Source organism: Arvicanthis niloticus, chromosome 3 (assembly GCF_011762505.2).
Source record: "Arvicanthis niloticus isolate mArvNil1 chromosome 3, mArvNil1.pat.X, whole genome shotgun sequence".
Lineage (NCBI taxonomy): Eukaryota > Metazoa > Chordata > Mammalia > Rodentia > Muridae > Arvicanthis > Arvicanthis niloticus.
Genome location: NC_047660.1, coordinates 61,445,997 through 61,467,771, shown reverse-complemented (window position 1 = coordinate 61,467,771; position 21,775 = coordinate 61,445,997). Strand labels below are relative to the sequence as shown.

Below are 21,775 nucleotides of genomic sequence, written 5' to 3'. Positions count from 1 at the left end.
TTCATTCCCACATTCCTAACACTTCAGAAGCTTTACAAATTGCCAAATATTGCCAGAGACATAAACTCAGGATTTAACATGAACTTCTAAGAGGTATCTCCTTTTAATTTATAACCTAAAAATAAATAAACAAATAAATAAATAAATAAATAAATAAATTTCAACAACTAAGTAACTACTTTACAGAAATAAGTCAGTTATTTCCAATGATTACTATAGTTGTTTATTATAGTAACTGTTACAAAGTAACTGTTGTCAAGGAGTTTTTGTGTATTTTCTAAAGTTAAAGATAAAAATTGGAAAGCATCTGAAAATGTGTACTACCCCAAAAATCATTAGTATTATTACCAGTCTTAATTTGAATAGAAATCAGCTTACCAAAATACAGTATTAAACAATACACACCACATAATTTCTAATAAGTCTTAAATAAAAACACTAATAGCACAGATAAAATTTAATTATACATAATTACATCCAACCATGAAATTATTTTGCAGTACTTGTAAAACACTTTTAAAATGGATTAATCAACATAATTTAACAAAACACTGAATTTAATTATTTCAAAATGATAATTTCCAAGACTAATTTAAACTCACAAATTTCAAAGGTCATGATTCCATACACACTGCCACTAATATACGTATAAAATGTAATTTTAACAACAGCTACTAGTCTTCAGTTAAAATAACTGTCATGAGACAATGCTCTAACAGGAGCACCAATTTCCTGTGGGAAACAGACACAGCCAGACAGACACTCACCACTTCTTCCAATGCAGCACTTCTCCCAAAAGAACAAGTGAGGTGTGTGAGGCAGTTCACAAAGGAGGAGAAGAGCTCACTGGGGACGGCAGTTAGAACATGCCGAGGGAACACAGTTATCAGATTGCTGATAATGCTGGAGATGCCTACAGCTTCAGAGTCTTCTATTTCAATTCTACAAAGGAAGGAGAATTAATCCGTACAAAATAAGCTACGTTTCCACACACAAAAATATGATCGCTCATTCATTTCTAAAGTCACATCTCTGTATTCATTTCAAATTAGCCATACAATTCTACTTCAAAACACAGAACAGGACCAGGCAAAAATCCTTTGTGCCACACACCCCCCCCGCCCCAATATTAAATACTAGAAGAAAATGTTCCCTCTTCAGTTCAACAGGAAAAGCATACCTACCCATTGATGGTGCTCAGCAAGCCCTCAATGAAGTGTGCTAGATAATCAACCTGGGATCCTTCGTCGGGAAAGATGGGTCCATGGAGAGAAGCTAACTGGGCAAGGCACTGCAGAGAATCCTGTGCCATATCTGAATCTTCTCTGATTTTTCGATGTACCTGTTAGAAAGAATTACTAATCCATAAAAATAAATTCTTCTTTTGTAGGGGTCACGTGAGAACCATGTCGAATGAGGTAAGAGAAAAATTCACTGTAGCTGGTCATTTCTAGAAAATTAACTCTTCAGTTAAACCAAACCTGAAAAATCATCCCTCAGTTCAACTGACATCATAGACCATGATTTTAGGCATTGCAGTTAACTTTTAGCTGAGGGCTACCTACATTTTGAAAATTGAACTGTCTCCAGCATATTATGACAAGGAGAGAAAACAGATGCTAGCCAGTCAGACATAGTGCTTCTGCTAAAAACAGCAACGACGACAGTCATCTGTATTATGCTAACTATGCCCCGCCACAGCTTCTAGCTAAAGTTAGCAGACAAGTTCAATCCAGTATATAGATGCTGTCTTAGTGGAAGTAAGCAGTTGTACACTTAGAAAACCAACAAATGTACCTATTACTAACCCCTAGATATCCTCCACTCATGGACAGGAAGGGTATGCTTAAGTTCTAAGATGGTCTAACCTGTTTAAATTTCATTTTCTATCATACCATCACTACTAATACTGAATGTTTTTTAAATACAATTTGCACTTAATACATAGATCCACTTAAACATATAACTAGATTTTATTTTAATGATGAAATACTGATACACACCTACTACCCAGTGTTTTGCTTAAAGAAAAGGTTCTCGGAATATTGCTCCTTCAGGACTCCTAAATTTTCAGATATTAAAGACTTCATTTCTCTGATTTGACATTAAAATAGAACAGGAAACACCAGAAAGCAATTATAAAGTGGCTATTCACATTCACCTCCATGTACAATACCGACTAGCCATTTGCTTCTTCCCACAGGCATTTAACTGAAGAACTCTAACCCTCCTCTTTCTTTTTTGAACTATTGTTCTCTATTTGTTTCAAGTTACATGTCTTTGACTCTGTCAATCATTTATGAATTACTTGACACCAGAATGTTTTTGTTTGATTTTTTTTAAATGCATTCATTGGTACAATATGGAACATAGTGAAGATAGTAAATCTTTGTTAACTGATTCTATTAACTAGCCTCTAGGTTTCTTAAGATCAAGACCAGAAATTTAAAGCAGTATAATAGATCTAAAAATTATAGTTAAAGGATTTACTAATAGGCTTAAAATATATTATACTCTGGTCTAGAACAAGGGTTGTCAAGCCACTGACCCATGGATCAAATCTGGTGGATGTAGAGGTTAAAGCAGAGCTTTTTTCATGTTTATACAGTGAGAGAAAGAGAAGAAAAAAAATTAGCACACTGAAAGAGTTTACTAACCCTTGGTCTGGAACAAAAATACTTTCCCACCTGTATACTAATGTATTTTAGGCTTTATACAGTAACTTCAAAGTACAATCTACAGAATCATGTCTATCTTGGCTCCAAGTTTTAGAATACATACTTTTAAGCTCTTTATCTTAAAAGCACAATTAAATCTGTATCTTCATGCTCTAAATCCTAATCAAAAGATCACTGTAATGCCCAAGACCAGATTTCTACCAACAAATACAGTGCAAACTGGGACAAGAGAAACGTGTCACACAGTCTGCTCTATATAGGAGCCAGATGTCCATTCATACCTGAACCATAATGAAAACACAAAAGAATGAATGTGCTTAATAAAAGAACTAGTATTTAGAATTTAAAATAAAATTAAAAACTGTTTTGGGATCAAGGATTAATTTGTTTTATGAAATAGATTCCACATAAGCCTCATGTTAAACATGTGATGCCTGTGATACAGATTCATGGTCTGTCACACTGCAAAAGCATTCTCTCATAATTGAACATGGATTTCAATCTGACAATATCACACAATTAAAAAACAGATCTCCCACCTCCATACAGAAAGGACGCAGGAGGATCAAGTCTTAATGGGCACAAAGGGAGGCAAACAGAGAGGGAGGCCATTCACCAAACAAGCATATAGAAGGCACAAGTTAGCAAGAAGGACAGAGTTCTGCAGAAGTGTGCTTAAACATCAGACGCCAGTGTGCCACCCACATGGCAAGACCCAGTAAGCATGCAGATGATGGGTCTGGGAGAGTATGGAGGGTATGAAAAGCAAAGCAGAGTTAAGAATGCCAATATCCACACAGAGGGCAAGCATCCGAGTCACAATCAGGAAAGCACTGTCTCAAAAAGAAAAACTGACAACTTTGTAAACTCCTAAGGAGCAGAATGTAACCAAAATCATTTAAAATTTCATATGTGGCCAAGAAATTTAAGTTTTCACTCCGTTCAACAGTACATTTATCTATTGAAATCTAGCATAATAATGATATCTAATGGAAAGATTAAACTGAGTACTTAGTTAATTCATATAAATGAAGGTAAATTTAAAAAAACTCAAATAGAAAGATTAAGTCGTGTTTTTTGCAACAAGCTAAAATTGTTATAAACTGCTTAAATGCAAATAGCTACACTCATAACTACAAAAATGACAAGCAGAAAGGGTTAACTTTTAAATTCAACATTATTTGCATGTGGTAGTTCACAACTGACAGGAGCAGCTGTCTGCTTTGTCTAGACAGCTGTTCAGATCTAGTGGAGACGTCTGCAGCACGCCACCAAGTTTTTTACCTTTTCACAAAACTGCTGGAGTAGGATCTACTTTCTGTCAAGCAAATACAAAGAACCCAACTTGGACTTGTATCAAAACAATTCCTGTCAGATGACATGTCCCACAAAGTCCTTAAAATTTAATTGCAAGTACTGTTTGATCTTGGTTATGGTTTTAGATTTTTTTCCCCCTCTGGTTTTAAAAAGAGAAATGAATGCTCAGACTGAAGATTTCCATAGGAAACACCTTATGAAGGGCAGAGGCGAGGCAGAGTGGCACAACGCTTATCAGACACACATACATAAGACCCAGGGTGTGATCTCCACAACTACAAAACAAGACACTATGGTAGAAAATGCATTTTTGTATGTCTAAGGATGGACAAACATGTTTTAGACATTTTAAAATATATACTACAGCACAGAAATGTTTGGTCACAAAAGGCTCCTTTATATTTCAAAATACATGAAAAGGTAATAAACTATAATGATTCAGATTAAATAAAATGGCCTTATTCTTATCTTTTTAATTGGTGTTTACTTAGATTTTATTAATTTTTATTTTGTACAAGTCAGTGATCTAACTACACACCTATTCTGTAACTGAAATTTAGCAAGAAACATACATGTATTTTTTTAATTCTAAAACTCACTGGCACATGTAGGAATAGATGGCTGCTTTCTTCCTGTAGCTAGATGATACTAAGAGGCCACTTTAAAGTTAAAACTGAAATATTTAAGATAAATTGCCCTTAACTTAGTTCAGGTCTTATGAATACAGCTCACTAGGAAATAGTTCTCAAAATTCAGTCCAGGGATCCCTCAACTTGCTAGCCACTGTGGACTGCGTTCCTAAGAGCACAAACGCATTTCTGCTCTTCCCTATGCGCGAGCACACACACACACACACACACACACACACACACACACACAGAGACAGAGACAGAGACACAGAGAGACAGAGAGAGAGAGAGAGAGAGAGAGAGAGAGAGCATTTCCTAAGATCACATGATTTAAAATACCAACTGAATGAAATATAAAACAGGAAAATCTGGTTGACTTTTTTATTAAACCAGATGCTAGAGAGATTTGCCAAAATATAAAGCAAACAAAATCAAAACCCAGTTTATACCAGTTGTTTTCACTACACATTTCAGAATATTTATTCATTGAAGTTAATTACATTATGATGTACAGTTTCTTGTCGATATCTTATCTTCTTTCGCTTCTATCAGTTTGAATTCATAATGTGATAACACTATATTATGTAACAATAGCTATGTATCCCACACAAACAAAAGCTAGTAGGAAGTTCTGAATTTTTATGACTGTAAAGAGTGGTTACAAAGTCTAATGATAAGTTTTATTGTAAGATCTAAGCCCCTCAAAATGAGATAGTATTTGAACATCAGCAAGAACACTGACATATAACTTCTCCTTCAGCAAGTCAGTTGTGAGAAGATAAACCAACAGGCGAAAATCTGTCCTGTTTTACTTAAGAAAAACAAAGGCATTTCCTCTTACCATGCCCCCTTGCTAACCAGAGTTGAAGACAAGGACTTACTGTGAAGAAAAGCTCCATAACTCTGCTGTCCAGAAGAGCCTCCCGCCAGGACTCTGTTGGCTTCAACAGCACATTTTGTGAGGATTCAAACATAGCTATATAATGTCTGCCCAGTTATCTAGTGTCAAGGTCAACAACAATAACATTCTTACTTTGTCTAAACTATAAGTATACCCTAAATATAACAGCAGCCAGCCAGAAAGAATGCAATGGAAACAGTTTAAGCCTCTTCACATATGCTACATAATTCATGCATGAAGCTAAGGAATAAAAGGCATTAAGTGCTGAAAAAAAGAATGCTATAGGAATGTTAGGTAACAGTTTTAGTCCCTATGTATGCCATACCATGGGAGTACAGAAACCTTTGGAATTAGAGATCTTAAAAGAGGCAACAGAAGGGGGAAAAGTGACTTAAAAACAGATATCAGAAACTAAACTTAAAAATCAATTTCTGTAAATTTGCCCCATTACTTCTCCCAATGTCTTAAATAGCTAAAATCATATACATAAAATGAGTCTCACATAGGCTATAGCGAAAAACAGCAGTTTTCCAAAAGAAATACATTCACAGAAAAAGAACATGAAAGAGCAACTATGCCTCATACTAAAACAAAAAAAATTTGAGATCACAGTAGCCCAACACCAAGTCAAAACAAAGAATTAGGCAGTTGAAAGAAAACGCATTTTTATTTGAAATTCCCATAGGCTCAAGGGAGGCAGAAAGGCATGGATCCTCCAGGACTCAATGGACAGCCAGCTGGCCTATTTGATACGCTCCAAGCCAGTGAGAAGTGACCCTGTCTCCCAAGGAATGACTTCAGAAGTTGTCCTCTGTCCTCTACACAAACATACACACACACATTAATAATATACATGAGCATATACCCCCCTCACACACACACTGAACAAGACATTTCCCATAGACTCAAACAGTATATAAGGTATTGAGGTATTCAATATCAACTGTTTCAATTGAATAAATTTGCTGCTAATAAATTAAACTATCATAAGTATGTGTCTGTAAATGTTGATGAATATAATTTACTCAATGGCATTGCCATAGTAACTGAGGCTTTACGAAATGAAAAAGCTGCCTGGAATGGAAATGGTACTTCTTTGTGAAGCACACTGAACTAGACAATATTCACATCCTTCAGGGAGCAATCTCAATATAAGTATCTAAGATGACACTGCAAAATAATCAAGCATACATTCAAATGCTACCATGTCTTTATAACCAACTCATTCTTTTTAGAGAGAAATTATTTGCAGAAAAAACTGAAGGCCATACTGACAATGCTTTAAAGGAAGCTGTCCTGTAAAGGTCAGTCTTTAGGAGACTGTTTCTTGTCTCTGAAGAGGGATAACGGAGAATATTGAGTTGTCCTAAGAAACCAAGTCACTGCTTCTTTCTGATGTCATTCTCAAATGCCTAATTCTGACTAACAAAAGGGAAACCCTGAACAGGCTCACTTAGTACTTCCCTCTTCCTTTATCCGCCCCCTTGTGGACATAGAGAATGAAACCCTAAGGAAAGGAAGACAGAACAGGACAAAGAAAAACCAGCCAATGACCAAGAGTTACCAAAGGAAAAGTGATTCCTTTCTTCAAAGGCACTAGGGGACATCAGTTTCATTAACTTTTAGAAAAACAAACTGAAGGACTTACTGCTGATATTTGTTGTTTATTTCAACAACAGTCTACTGGCTAATCTTTTATATGCCTTTGAAATTCACAGTAAGGGATCTTTAGTGTTCAGAACAGATCATCTGGGTAAAGAAATCAAGGTTTTGTATCTCTTGAAACAGAAAACAAGCTTATTTATCTTTTTTTTAGTTTTAGTGCCATTTTATTAAAGGTAATTTTTTTTAGTATGTGAAAGATCAGTAATGAAACCTAATTATCTAAATAGTACACGATCTGAAATGGTGTGATGCCCTCTTCAGTCTAGAGAGCACATGACACTGTGAGGGAAACACATACATGCAGATCTAGACATACCATACATATCAAAATAAAGAACAAAATAATGTAGTTCAATTTTTAAATTTTGTTTTGTTTTTTTTTTTAAAAAAAAAAAAAGAGCAAATAAAATCATTCCAGTCAGAATTTAGAACTCTTACTTTTCTACTCTTACAACGATGTCCTAAAAAAGCAGTGGCACATGCTTTTAAACCCAGCACTAGGGAGGCAGAACTCTACATAGCGAGTTCCAGGACAGCGAAGGCTACATATCTGGATCTCAAAAAACAACAAACAAACAAACAAACAAACAAACAAACAAACAAGCTGAGTGCTAGGAAAATCATTTGGTAAGTATAAGTACTAGCTGTGCAGGTCTGATGCCTTTCAGAATTCAATGCCTGGAACCCACTTAAAGGTAGAAAGGAAACCATTCTGCAACCTTGTCCTCTGACCTCCACATGGACTATGGTACTTGAGCTCTGTACCAAGAGAGCATGTGCTTCTGCTCACTTTCTCTCTCATACTATAACAATAAAGAACTTTTTTTTTTTTTGGTTTTTTTGAGACAGGGTTTCTCTGTGTAGTCCTGGCTGTCCTGGAACTCACTCTGTAGACCAGGCTGGCCTCGAACTCAGAAATCCGCCTGCCTCTGCCTCCCAAGTGCTGGGATTAAAGGCATGCGCCACCACCGCCCGGCAATAAAGAACTTTTAATTAAGAAATTAGTTTAATGTTAAAATAAAGCAAATTTCATTAAAAATAACTTTGATAAACAATAGTTGCTCTTTTACAAGATTGCAAAGCTTTGGTTCTCACTGACTAAAGAAACATATTCTGTTTTCTAGATACTATAGTTTCTTATCTTTTAAAAGCATGTCATTAATTAGAGAGTGGTCTGCTAATGATGGATCAGTTATTTCCATTGTATGTAATACACAGATGGCAGATCTCATGAAGCACAAGAGTCACAATAGTAAATAGTTATTATTTTACTAAAACAAAAAAAACTGTATACGTTCCAAATTTTTCTGGGCGATAATTTTAACTACTTTTCTAAATACTTAAATATTTGTATAATTTGCATTCTATATAATTCATTTGCAAACAATAAAATGTAACCTTACAAGTAAGGTATGGAGTTCATTCTGTTTTTTAATAAGCCTATGTCACTTTAAAACTCGTGTCAATCTCATCTAATCTTCCCTTTTTCATGTTTGACCAAATTAAGAAGCTACAAAGTCCCCATGTGTAGGTCCTGCCTGTCACTGTACTCTCAGGCAGGTTCCAGCAAAGGGCAGAACTGAAGTGCTAAAACTCAACCAGGCTTCCAAGCTCAACGCCATCTTAATCTCTTGGAAAATCGGCCAGATCTGCATGTAAATTCTACTGTAGCTTGGAGCAGAAACGAATTCAATATTCCCTGCCCCTCTCCACAAAGAGCCTCTCAAATTTTACAAAGAAAAAAAATCTCACAGACCTCTAAGGAATCAAAAACACATCCACACCACCTGCCCTACTCTGTAACTTCGGGACCAAGACAAACACACACTAGGCCAAGAGCCAAAGGACAAGTTTAATCACTCTCTACTAGTGACTCTCACTGGTTAATCTTACTAAGTCTTCTGTGTCAAGTTCTTAAATAACAGCCTGCTCTCAGCAAGTATATCCATCTCAACTACAGTGCAGAGCTGTAGTTTCAAAATATTTGAGTACTTACATAAACAAATCAGTTCTTGTCCATTTACTAACACCTTCAGTAAGGGTATCACATTATGACAGTGAAAGGGAAAATATATGAGGATGTGGTTTGTTTGGTAAAGTGATCATTCTGTATGCACGCAGACCTCAGTTCAATCTCCAACAACACATAAACAGGGAGCACATGCTTATAATCCCAGCACTAGGGAAATACAGGCAAGAAGGATGGCCACAGACATTAAAAACCAGTGCTGATGAGGATGCAATGTTAAGCCTCATCACTGAACCTCTACCTCCTCTCAGTGGGAACGTGATCTTTATCTAAACAAATATACAACACAACCAAGAGCACTACCAAAACATTTAAAACTGAGAGGACTACTAATGGCAATAAGTTTGTATTGCTATATCACCAGTGCAATTAAGAACCCAAATCTGCTAATGATACACTAAATATGTCAAAAAAATGCTTCAATTGGTCCTCAAAAGGGCTAAAATCACGTGGTCATGTTGTGCTTTCTACTTAACAGCTTACTAAAAAACAAAGATACTGCTGCCTAAATTAAATGCATAGAAAGACCTAGGAGGATTCAGTTTAGGAATCAATAAACCAAAATTCTCCACATAGGCCTTCTTTCCTTACGACTCATATGTCAGCAAACCTGAAGCAGAGAAGACCTGTATAATCCAGAGTAGCCCCAATCCCACAACCATCACTTTCTAAATTAAGCAACACTCTGAGCTGCAGAGCACAGGCTGTGACTACCCTGCTGTGGCATTCATGGAGAATGAACTGAAATAACCTAGGCTGGCAATTTAGAACCCAGCAGCCAGAATTCTTTACACATGTTAAGTATTTTAAATAAATCATTTTTTTAGTGAGAAATATAGTTATAGTAGGTAAACCATATTTGCCTAAACTTACACCTGAATGAATGAACTTCCCAATCTAAAAGGTAAGGGGTACCAAACAGCACTGGCACCAACACACAAGCTGCAGCTTCTCAGACACCATTGACCCAAGTTTCCTAGGCAGTTGAATAAGGCTGTGAAAGCAAGTTCACTCACTGGACTTAAAAATATATATTTATTCTATCCCTTCTACTCTTGCAATAACTTAAATTACACAAAGTACTATGTGAACGCCACATGGAGCTAGAAAGAGAAGATTAAAAATGGCTTTGGAAGCAACAAACAACTCAGTCCAGCTTGCTTTCTCTGCCTCTAATCACTGTCACTCTATGTTCCTGCACTGTGAGCACCCTCTATGGCAGTGACATAGAAGTACAATGTGGTACAGCACCATCTAGAACCAAGAGAACAGGGTACATCATGGGTAGGAGGGAGGGCAGGCAAGGACAACATGTCCAAGAGCTACAAAACTAAACAGAATATTCTGAACAACTTCACATATAGTCAGCACAATTAACTGTACCAAAAGACTAGAGAGTCTGTTGTTCAATGACTCTTTCTCCCCAATGGCCCAGAGTCAGAAACTCTGATGTTTCTTTTTAAATACTTTTTCTGGAATGTGAAAACACTCCTGAAAAGGAAAATGCACACATAATTTTAAATACCGATTACTCACTTTACCAACTTTCCAGTGTATCACATCAGAGGGCAATACAAACAACAGTGAGAATGAAACTAATTGCTCAGAGAACTGAAGAAAATACTACACAACATTGCTTTATATGTGTATTTAAATATTCTATCAGATTTCTATACTGTGTTCTTTCAATTTCAAGCAATCTCAGACAGCTGATCCAACCAAATTTAATAAAACTCTGTATCATGAAGTCATGAACCCCGTACCAACACATGGCTTCCTACCTTCCTCACGACCTCAGCTTGAGCCTGCACTATCTTAACAATTCTATCACTGGCCTAACATTACAGTATCTCGTCTTTCTTAAATCCTATTTCTCTTTTCCCCTTGGACAATAAATATTCTCCTCTCAAAAACTTCAAGTATAAAATGTTTCATCCCCTGACTCAAACTCACAGTCTAGGGCCAGCAGAGCTGACTGATATTCTGTGCAATATCTACACTCAACTTCTTCACTCACTAGGCATGACTCTATCTCTAAATACAGCTTTGTCCTCCCCTTCAAACAGATTCCCACGAGTTCAGTTAAGTCTAAATGAGATGAGATGTAACTGAAAACCATCTCCAAGTGACCCTTGGAAGTAGATACTGACTACCTTTATTTGAAACTCTTATCTTTTCTTCCCCAATTCTCCTGGCCTGCTTCTCCCATGTACTCAGCTGGTCTTCTCAGTCTCCTTGTTTCTTTCTGCTTTTTTTTCCCCCCCTGAGACAGGGTTTCTATGTATAGCCCTGGCTGTCCTGAAACTCACTCTGTAGACCAGGCTGGCCTCGAACTCAGAAATCCGTCTGCCTCTGCCTCCCAAGTGCTGGGATTAAAGGCGTGCGCCACCACTGCCCGGCTCTTTCTGCTTTTTAAGACCATGGCTTTCTATTATTCTTTGCAGGAATGATACCACTATCTTACAATGGCCCATGTTACAGTTATGACTCCTCAAATTCTATATTCACTCCCTACAAGACAATTCTACTAAGGGATCACAGGGAGACAGATGACAAGATGATAACTAATCAGTAAAGCAGCATGATAAACCTTGGCATGCCACATATTTTTAAAGGCTTTGCAGAGACATAATTCACATACTATAAAATTTGTTCAGTGATGCAATCATTTTACTATATTCACAGTTATGTACCATGAACACACCTAATTTTAGAACATATTCATCACCCCAGAAGTTTGGTATGCTTTACAGTTATCTCCCATGTTTTCCCAAACACCAGTGCTCTAGGTAATCCCTATGTATTCTGTCTCCAATTTGCTTATTCTGAACATTGCATATACATGGAATCATGTATTAAAGTTCTCTCTAAATGGCTGCTTTCACAATACTCTTTCTTTCTTGGTATGTATTCAAAGTTTACCTGTGTTAGCATGTCTAAGCACTTTATTTATTCTAACTAACAAATAATATACCATTACATGGATATACCACATCTTATTTATTCACTTATCAACTGATGGACCTTTGAGCTGTTTGCATTTTATAGAGAATACTGGTGTGAACATTTAGGGTCTCTCCCTCATATCTACAATAAAAACCATACCATGAAGCAGTTATATTATCAGTTTATACAGATAATATATCAAATAAAAAACTAAAACATATTTCCAAAAATTACACATCAAGATTTATTTAGGAAAAGGGCCCCAAGGGCAGGAGAGTCAGAGCCCCCCAACTCCCACTGCTAGGAGGCTCACAAAACCACCAAGCTAACAGCCATAACATGCCTGCAGAGGACCTGGAATAACCACAGCATGGTATCATTCTACATGATCATACACATTTGACACAAGATAGACTAAGACATTTTATAAGGCCTATTTGCTACTATTTGTTTCCCCTATAAGATAATCATTTTTTAAAAGCAATCAGCACTCATTTTAATTAAGCTTCACTATTTGACTCTCTCTATGGTACAGATCTAAATACTTTTCCAACTTTTCCCCTACCAATTGAATACGATAGATGGCTCTCCAAGGAACTGTCGAAAATACAACTCAGTCAGAATTGGGTTCTTGAGAAGGATTTCACTAATTAACGCCCAAACTGTACCTTTTTAAATGTCATTGACAAGTTCCCCTAAACTGATTATCACTCAAGAGTACTCAGCTATAGTCTACTTACCAATATATGGAACTACATCAGTCACTGGACACATAAACATTCACTCACTTATAAGTATGAAGTAGACAAATATTCTCATGAGCCAGACATGGTGGTACATACCAGAACTTTTGAGGCTGAGGCAGGAGAACTGAGATCAAGGCCCATGTCTCTGGTTTCTTTCTTTTACTTTTTATATTTATGTGCGTATCTGTGCATGTATGTATGGGTATCCGTAGAAGCCAGAGATGGGTGTTAGGTTCCCTGGAGCCAGACAGGCAACTGATGAGCTGTTCAACATCGGGGCTAGAAACCAAACTTGAATCCTCAGGAAGAGCAGCAAGCATTTTCACCAGACTAGCCACCTCTACTGATCCAGACCCTCTTTTGGGTCTCATGTTTCATGGGCTGGCCCAGAACTCATTAGAGCCAAGGGTGACCTTGAACTTCCCATCACAGGCTGCACAGCTCACACAGAGCCCTCAAGACCTTTAGAGGAATCAAGTCCTCTGCCAGCACTGCAGTAGTGCTTATTTTCCAATGCTTTGTCTAAGAACTTAACAAAATATTTTATGAGTGTGTATCTTTCAGACAAACTTTGTTTCCAAACTCTTAGGAAACTGTTTCTCTTTTCAAAATAGTAACTTTCTGCCAACGATATTTTCCCCTAAAACACTTAGAATTGGCTATGATATATGCAGTGTAATTTTTGTTGATTTTTACTTACATACATAATTAATGTTTTGATAGCTCCATATGGACTGGTACTTTTAAAATCTGTTCCAAGTTTTTTCAATGTCTTTTTGTTTTGCTGGTTTTCTTAAAACTCTGTCTTGCTATGTAACTCTAGCTGGCTTTGAACTCATGGCAATCCTCCTCCTTCTCATCTCCCAAGTGAATGCTGTGTTTACAGGTGTGTGCTATCATACATGACCTTCTTATAAAAGTTTACTTTATGTATATTGGTGTTTTGCCTACATGTACGTCTGTGGACCATATGGGTGGCTGGTGCCTGAGGGGGCCAGAAGAAGGCATTATATCCTCAGAAATGAATTACAGATAGTTGGGTGCTAGGAATAAAACCCTGGTCCTCTAGAAGAGCAGCCAGTGCTCTTTCCACTCTGATTTTTTTGTTTTGTTTTGTTTTTTAAATTTTTCTTTCATACAACACACCCTGATATAAGTTTCTCCTCCCAGCCCTCCCCAACTACCCCTCCCCAGATTCACTCCTTCTCCATTTCCCTTCAGAAAAGGGCAGGACTCTGAAGGGTATCAACAGAACACAGCATAACGAGTTACAATTAGACTGCTGGGCAGTGATGGTAGTGCACATTTTAATCCCTGCAAAGGCAAGCAGGTGAGTTCAAGGTCAGCCTGGTTTACAGAGCCAGTTCCAGAACAGCTAAAGCTACTTAGAGAAACCCTATCTTGAAAAGTCAAAACAACAACAAAAACAACAAGTTACAAGACTAGGCACAAACCCTGCTACCAAGGATGGATAAGGCAACTCAGTAGGAGGAAAAGGGCCCTGAAGGCAAGAGAGTCAGAGAACCCCAACTCCCACTGCTAGGAGGCTCACAAAACCACCAAGCTAACAGCCATAAAATGCTTGCAGAGGACCTAGTGCAGACCTACGAAGGCTCAGTAATTGCCCCTTTAGTTGTTGTTTGTTTTGAGGTTTTTTCTGTTTGTTTGTTTTTTTTTTTTTTAACTAAAACAGGGCAGAAAATAATCTAATCTCTCTTTACAACAAGATGGTACTTAAACTCAAACAACAGATTCTTGAATAAAGTCTGCCAAGCCATCCTTTAAAAAACAAAACAAGGAACTGGAGAGGTGGCTCAGCAGTTAAGAGCACTGGCTTTTCTTCCAGACTTGGGTTTGATACCTAGGACCCCCACAATGGCTCAAAGCTGCCTGTAACTCCTGTTCCAGGAGATCTGATTAACCTCATCTGACCTCCACAGAGACCAGGCACAAATGTGGTGACCAGACACACACATGCAAAGCAAAACATTCATACAATAAAAGTAAATAAAGATATGAAATTAAAAGGAAACAAAACAAAAAGAAACAAGTTGGATGTGGTAACATACACCTATAATTCTACCATTTGGGAGACTGAAAGAAAAAAATCCTGAGTTCAAGACCATGAACCATGAGCTAGATTTGCAGGTTCTAGCTTACCTCAAAAGAGAAGGACAGAAAAGAAAATGTAACCTGAAGCAAACAATGTGATATTCAAAAGAAAAATGTTTTAAAAATGAGAAGCTAAGAAAGTATGTGCCTAGGGATGGCAACTGAGGCTTAAAATCCTAACACTGAAGAGTTGAAGCAGGAAAACAGCTCTGAGTTCAAGGCCAGCCTGGGCTACAGAAATCAGTTCTCTCAAAAACTCAAAGCAAAAAAGAAAGTATGTGCCCCTTACAATTCTAAAGAATCAAATTTATATATTAAAAATATAAAATTGGTTACCAGGTAAAAGAGAAAGGACAGGCATAAAGGAGAGTGTGACTAACTTAGTAGCAAGCTTCCTGCTTTACCGAGTCAGTGGCTCACTTTCTCTCATACCGGCTGCCTTTTACAGTTACATTTCTAGTAGGTAAATTTGACAATGGAAACCACAGCTTACCACACATTTTAAGTCTCCCAGTTTTCTAGGTCTCAAACCTACATAAATAAAAGAAGCAGATCTTGACTCTACTGGAACAAAGATGAGCAATAGTATTTTTCTCTGAAACAAACTCTTTCAGAGCCCTAGGAAAGGGCAGATTAAAGCTCTGTAACAGAGGCTGACTCTGAGCGTGCTAACTATACTGTTTAGTCAACATCCTCTCTTTCTGTTTGAAAAAATTAAGATTCAGAAAGGTTCAGCCATTTGCTGGAGATTAACTGAGGCTTGAACCTAGATCTGCCTGACTGAACAAATGCTCCACAATACTCCACAAGCAGGCACCACAGTACTCCAATGTACAACCTGAGCCTCAGCAGCAGAAGCTCGGAACCAAAAGCATGTCACTAACTTATTACATACACTCAAGCGTAAGGACAAAACCAGAGTCCTCCTAACTAAGCAAAGTCAGTAAAACAATCTAATTTAATCACATATCCAAGGAGAAAATGGTTTTACTGCTGAATAAAAATGCATTTTGCAATTTTTGTCTTTTCCTTCCCAGGATTACCATCCTTTTCCTCAGTCAGCAACAGCCTTATTAGCCACCAAATGCTGTCACAATTCAATCGTCTTCAAAACGTAGTAAATATGACTTTATGCTTTCTACAGTCTACTGTACTATGTTATAATAAAATTCCATTTCTCCAAAAAGAAGAATAAAGCCTCCACTCATCAGAATGCTTCACACACAAACAAGCTAAGGATGTAAAGGGTTGAGCTTCACGATTACATCTTCCACAAAGTCACCATGAACTCAACCCTTCCCATTGTTAAAAGGATATAGTTTGGAGGAAGAAAATTCCAGCTCAGGACTTGGTTGGCGAGTGCAAGGTATCGCTGAAACACTGAGGACATCTGAGCACTAAGGTTCTCCCGTCTGCTGAACTCCTGCAGAACTCCAACTGTTAACATGAAGATCTGGCGAAGGTCTTCTTCCTATGGACAATAAATCACACACCGTCTTGCATGACACTTACTCAAAGTGCATTCCTTTTTAGAATTATAAAACAAACAAGAACCTTAAGGTTTCCATTAGATGGCACTACTTCCTTAAGAATGTTTTCCATCTTGAGGCTTCAAACACCAGTGTGCTTTTAAGTGACACCATCAACTGTAACAAAAATGTTCTGCCATGCAGGAGAGCCTCTAAGGGCGAATGTAACTGCAGAGCTGGCAGAGCCAGTTGCTATAGTGCAGAGCCTCAGGACTTAAGCCAATGCCTTCACATAACTTTACTCCAGAGCCAAACAATACACTCGAGAGATAAAGAGCCCACACCATCTGCAATAACATTTTAAATATATGACCTTCTTTGGCACTGTGCCAGTCCTATTTTTAAAGCCAGCAGAATCCTATCAATTGAAAATATTTATAACAAAACTTGGTAAGAAAACAATAAACTAAGGAATAGTTATTATAATGTTCTCCTTTTTTGTTGTTTAAAGATAAGAACTGAATAATTTCAATTTATCAATTATAAAAGTCAAACTACCAATATACTATATCCTATGAAATCTCAGCACAAGTCTTTAGGCATAAGCTACCACTCAAATATCTAAAACAAATGCTCTCATCATTGGAAACAAACCGAATAAAAAGTGGGCTGCCCAATAATTAAAACATAAAACAAAGGTACCAATACCTGAAAGACTCGTTTGCAGTTACCATGGAATTCCATACTCAGTCCAATGTTGCTAGTTTTGCTTGAACTTGAAAATTCACTCAATAGAGCAGTTAGAATAGAACAGGCCAGAGTTTGCTATATCAATAAGAAATATTATAAGTCATTACTTTTTTCAAAGCTTTGTTTCAATATATTTTGTTCAAACATAATTTCTATGTGTTACAGCTTCAGAGCCTCTAGGGGCCCAGCAGAACCCTGGATGTGAATGAGAAGACTGGCTCTCCTTTCAAGTAGTGTGGGAAACACTAACATCACATCTGGAAGCACATAGAACTGGAACACAGGACACGACTCTGCTCAATCCTCGAGTGCAACTGACATTTTAAATGGTTGTTAAATAATTAAGTAATTATTCGATGCCTGATTTACTTAATTTATACAATATTCCATACATTTTTAAAAAGAACTGTGACTTGAAGAGGGTACATGACTACCAGAGGCCATAGTCATTCGGCCTCATGCCTCCCACTGTTTGTTCCGATGAATGTAAAATGTGTTCTCAAACAGATGAAAAGTAACACAGACTTTAGTCTCCAAAACATCAAACAGGTAATACCTCAAAACTTTTTAAATCAAAGAAAGAAGCTTTTCCTTTTCGTTGGGTCTGCTGGATACACTTAGAATACCAACTCCTCAATCTTATTCACAGACTATTTAAAGTAAAGGTAACAAGAATGGAGATAAGGCTATGAGTTATTTTGGCACATTTCTAGGGGTTAAACAGAAATATGCATACTACCTCTGAACAACCGAAAGATTAAAGTCAAGATGATACTATTTCTGCAAGCTTACACAACAGCTGAACACAGTGGGACCCACCCCACCAACTGCATCTTTGTTCAGAAATGCTTCTGATGTTAGTACCTTGACCTTACAGATGCTTTAGTTTGGCAAATCTTAGCAAATATAAATAAAGTTCCTAAAGACTGTAGAGCTGGTGTTTGCTTAAGGTAAGTAACAGTTACATGAACAATATACTACTTTTACTTTGTAAAAGTTTCTTTTTAAAATTTTTTTTTTTTTAGTTTTAAAGGAAGTAGGTACTGTTCACCTCTTAATCACCATCAAAATAAGCACAGGTGAGCAGCTTCATAAATTCTGGAAAATCCAGAAGTATCTATTCAAGGTGCCTTCTATAATAATGAAAATTCTATGGCTACTCTTCGTTTTTGTGCCCACATATACACTTTTACTAATATTTATTAGCTATACTGAGGGTTGAACCAAGGTCATTACGATCATTAGGCAAGTGTTCCTCACTGGAAATGAACTTAGCCCTGTTCCCCCACACTCATTTACTTCAAAATATACATTTATTTTAAGACAAAAGTTCACTTATCCCCAAATCTTCCAGAAAACTATGTGTCTGTTTAAACACCTTTATGGGAATGAGGAAAACTGTCTGAGAAATCAGGCACAAGCACCTCATATAGAGAGTAATTTGTCCCTGTCTTTACTGTTCAAAGGGATTGCAAACATTTATCAAGTTAATAATCCCTCATTTTAAAACTGCTTTTTTAAAAAATGGTGATTAAAGTGTCAACCATCCAGGCATAGAGGCACAGTCCTCCAAATCCTCGCTACTTGGAGGCTAAGGCCGGGGACACTTGAGGCCATTTTTGACTCTGCCTCAAAAATACTCCTCAAAAAAGTTAAAAAGAAAATTAAAGCACCAGCCATCAATACTTCACAGATACATTAAAATAATATCAAACATCTTTAAATGTGATTATATGCATAAATGCACATACATACCTTTTTGTATACTTATGAAAGACTTGGTGAGGGAAATATACTCAATAAAATAATAAACAAAATTATATTAAATTAATAAAGTTTGGAGAAAAACATTAACTCACAAGACCTAATAACTTCTGAGGTTCTGTAATTCTGAAGACAGCTTTAGTAGGCTATATTCTGTAACTCTTAGTCTTACTTGTCCTCCATCCTTTCTAAGTAATATCACACTGACTACAGAATTATGAAGAAATAAAAAATTTGAAAACATGTCTAAATCAAGAAAATTAATCTCAGATATCAATCACTGAACACAATTTACACATTAACTTTGCTTTTGAAAACCCAGAAGCACTTGTTAAATGCAAACTGTCAGCATCCTTACAAATAATGCACTATAATACTTCTCCACAAATAATTTACAACTTACCACAAGTTGGTTTCTGGGTACTTACACAAAATGGTATTATTTTGAAACTATGGTCATATTCAGATTCTTAGTACAATGCCTAATTAATCATTAAAACATATTCACAATAAAGATTTGCTCTTCTATGAAATAACTATTTTCTAAGCTCATATTCATGGTCAAATGAATGGATAAAGATATAAACAATGCAAAGCTAGTGAAGCTTGCTGGGTGGCTGAGGCTCTCAACAAGTGGGCTTCCTATACGGTACAGCTCAGCAGACAGGGAGCCAACAGAGGCCAGCTGCATCAAAAACATTGCCATCCAACAAAGCAAACTCACACAGGATGCACACAGTGGCCCATATAGGCAAGTGAGTATAGTCTCATTCCCTCTTACTCTCCCCATCCCCAGCTTCCAGATGAATGTCCATTTACTAAGGGAGAGTGAGAGAAGAGCTTCTGTGGGTGGGAGAGGTTCCTAAGGAGGGAAATCCCTTTAACCTTTACTCTCAATACATGAACATCAAGAACAAACTATGTTCTCATAACAGATTTAGCTTCCTAAACATAAATATTTTTTAGCCTATGAAAATAATATAGCATATCCTAATCTTAGAAAAAATAAAGGTTAAAAAAAGTTAAAAAAATAAAATTACCTATAATCTTACTGTCTGGGAATTACTACTGCAAGTTATTTACATATAGCTCTTTAGTTTCTTAATGTATGTACACACATAAGTTACAAAACATACAATTTATATACTTCATACTCCTTTTTCTACTTCAGTTTTAAAACAAATAATCTTTAAATAAAAATTGTTTTTTATTTCACTACATCACCTAGAAATGTAATATGTGAAGATAATTATATAGCATGTAGATATCAAATGCTATTTTGACCCATACCTAAACTCATCACTTGTCAGAAAATTGAAATTTAGTAAGATATTTTCAAATACTACAAAAAAAGTTCAATTTGAAAAACTTGTGTAGTTATGAGATTAGATCGTAAACTCTAATTATACTATACTAACTAAAGGATACCAAATGAAAAACTCATTCCTTGGAGAAAGTACATTAAGGACTGATTATAAAGGAACGAAGCAAAGTATTCTGCTACATATCAACAAAATAGTTCTCGCTATTCACAAGAGAATTAAGCACAGCATGGATATATAAGACTCTGATTCCTATGTTACTCCCTTCAGTACTTAACTGACAAATCCCCTGAAGGTGAAGTTACCCTCATTATATTGGAATGAAGACAGGAAAGCAAAGCAAAAAGCAGCTCTGAGAGAGAATTTCCCTGACGGAGCTAAGAACTGTCAACCGTACCTGGGAGAGAGCACTAACTCTGGATCTCACCACTGGAGAAAGTTCTGTCTCCTTGCTGCAGGCATTCAGTGCTCAGGGACACAAGTGCAGTGCCTTTTACTCCCCCTCCAACCACAAGCTCTTTCAAGTGCTATCCCTGCCCTTTGTCAGTCACGGCTAGATAGCATTCTATACTATAGAGAGTGACTCTGATACTCAAGAGGGTATCAGATACTCAAGAGGGTAACAAAAGCTGTCGTTAGAAATTTCAGTGAAATCTGATGAAAACAAACAGAGAAACAGGAAATTTTCATAGTAAGGAGAGCTTTGACTGAAACCATAAGCACAAATTTTCTGAATTTTAAGAGTTATCATAAGAATGTTTTATTTATCTAAGATCATAAAGAATAAGTTCATATCTGTTATTTTCTAAGTACAACAACAAAGTGTTTTAAATAAAACTTATGCCCTGTATATTTTTCCACAAGAAGCCCTTTTTATAGCAATTATATGACAATGAATGACTACATGGAAGCCACTCAAGAAGAATGGTCCTAGGTTGTTGGAGAAACAAAAGGCTATCAGATCGCCAAGCCTGTTGATTTATGTTCGCTTCACAGGGTTTCTCAAGTGGCCTTTGTGGCAATCTACAACTTACTGCTGCTGGCAACAGGACAACACCAGCAGGCAGCTCTTCACCCATCATCTTCATTTGGTAACCATTTAAAAACCAAGTTACAAAGTCTATTGTGCCTGTGTCTGAAATACATTATCAATGAAAACAGCCTGCAGAAATCCTTAGGAATGCAAGAAACCTACTGTTTAGACTAGGGAGACAGAAAAATATGAATTCAAACATTCTGTTTCCCATTTAACTATAGGCAAGGCACTTCACTTACCATCCGGGCAAAGTCTTATCTACTCTTTGCCTACCTAATCCAGTTACTCTGCATTCAAATTAAATGACTTATTTTAAGTACTGTGTAAACACAATTATTAGGATAAGGTAAAGCAAAGGTAGTATTTTTGTAATTATCATACAATTGGGTTGTTTAGGTCCTACCTCTTGGT

General features: G+C 36.8%; 1 protein-coding gene across 2 annotated transcripts in view; it reads right to left on the bottom strand.

The window, feature by feature from the left end:
• The window catches only part of Xpo4 (exportin 4), an 89,092-nt gene that overhangs the window by 33,711 nt on the left and 33,606 nt on the right, over window positions 1-21,775 (bottom strand). For both annotated transcript variants that reach the window (XM_034498790.2, XM_076930936.1), the window contains 5 exons: window positions 17,201-17,317; window positions 16,341-16,494; window positions 5,506-5,618; window positions 1,185-1,342; window positions 768-942 (listed from right to left, as the gene is read on the bottom strand). In XM_034498790.2, coding sequence (XP_034354681.1) covers window positions 768-942; window positions 1,185-1,342; window positions 5,506-5,618; window positions 16,341-16,494; window positions 17,201-17,317 — 717 coding nt within the window. The remainder of the gene's footprint in view (window positions 1-767; window positions 943-1,184; window positions 1,343-5,505; window positions 5,619-16,340; window positions 16,495-17,200; window positions 17,318-21,775) is intronic.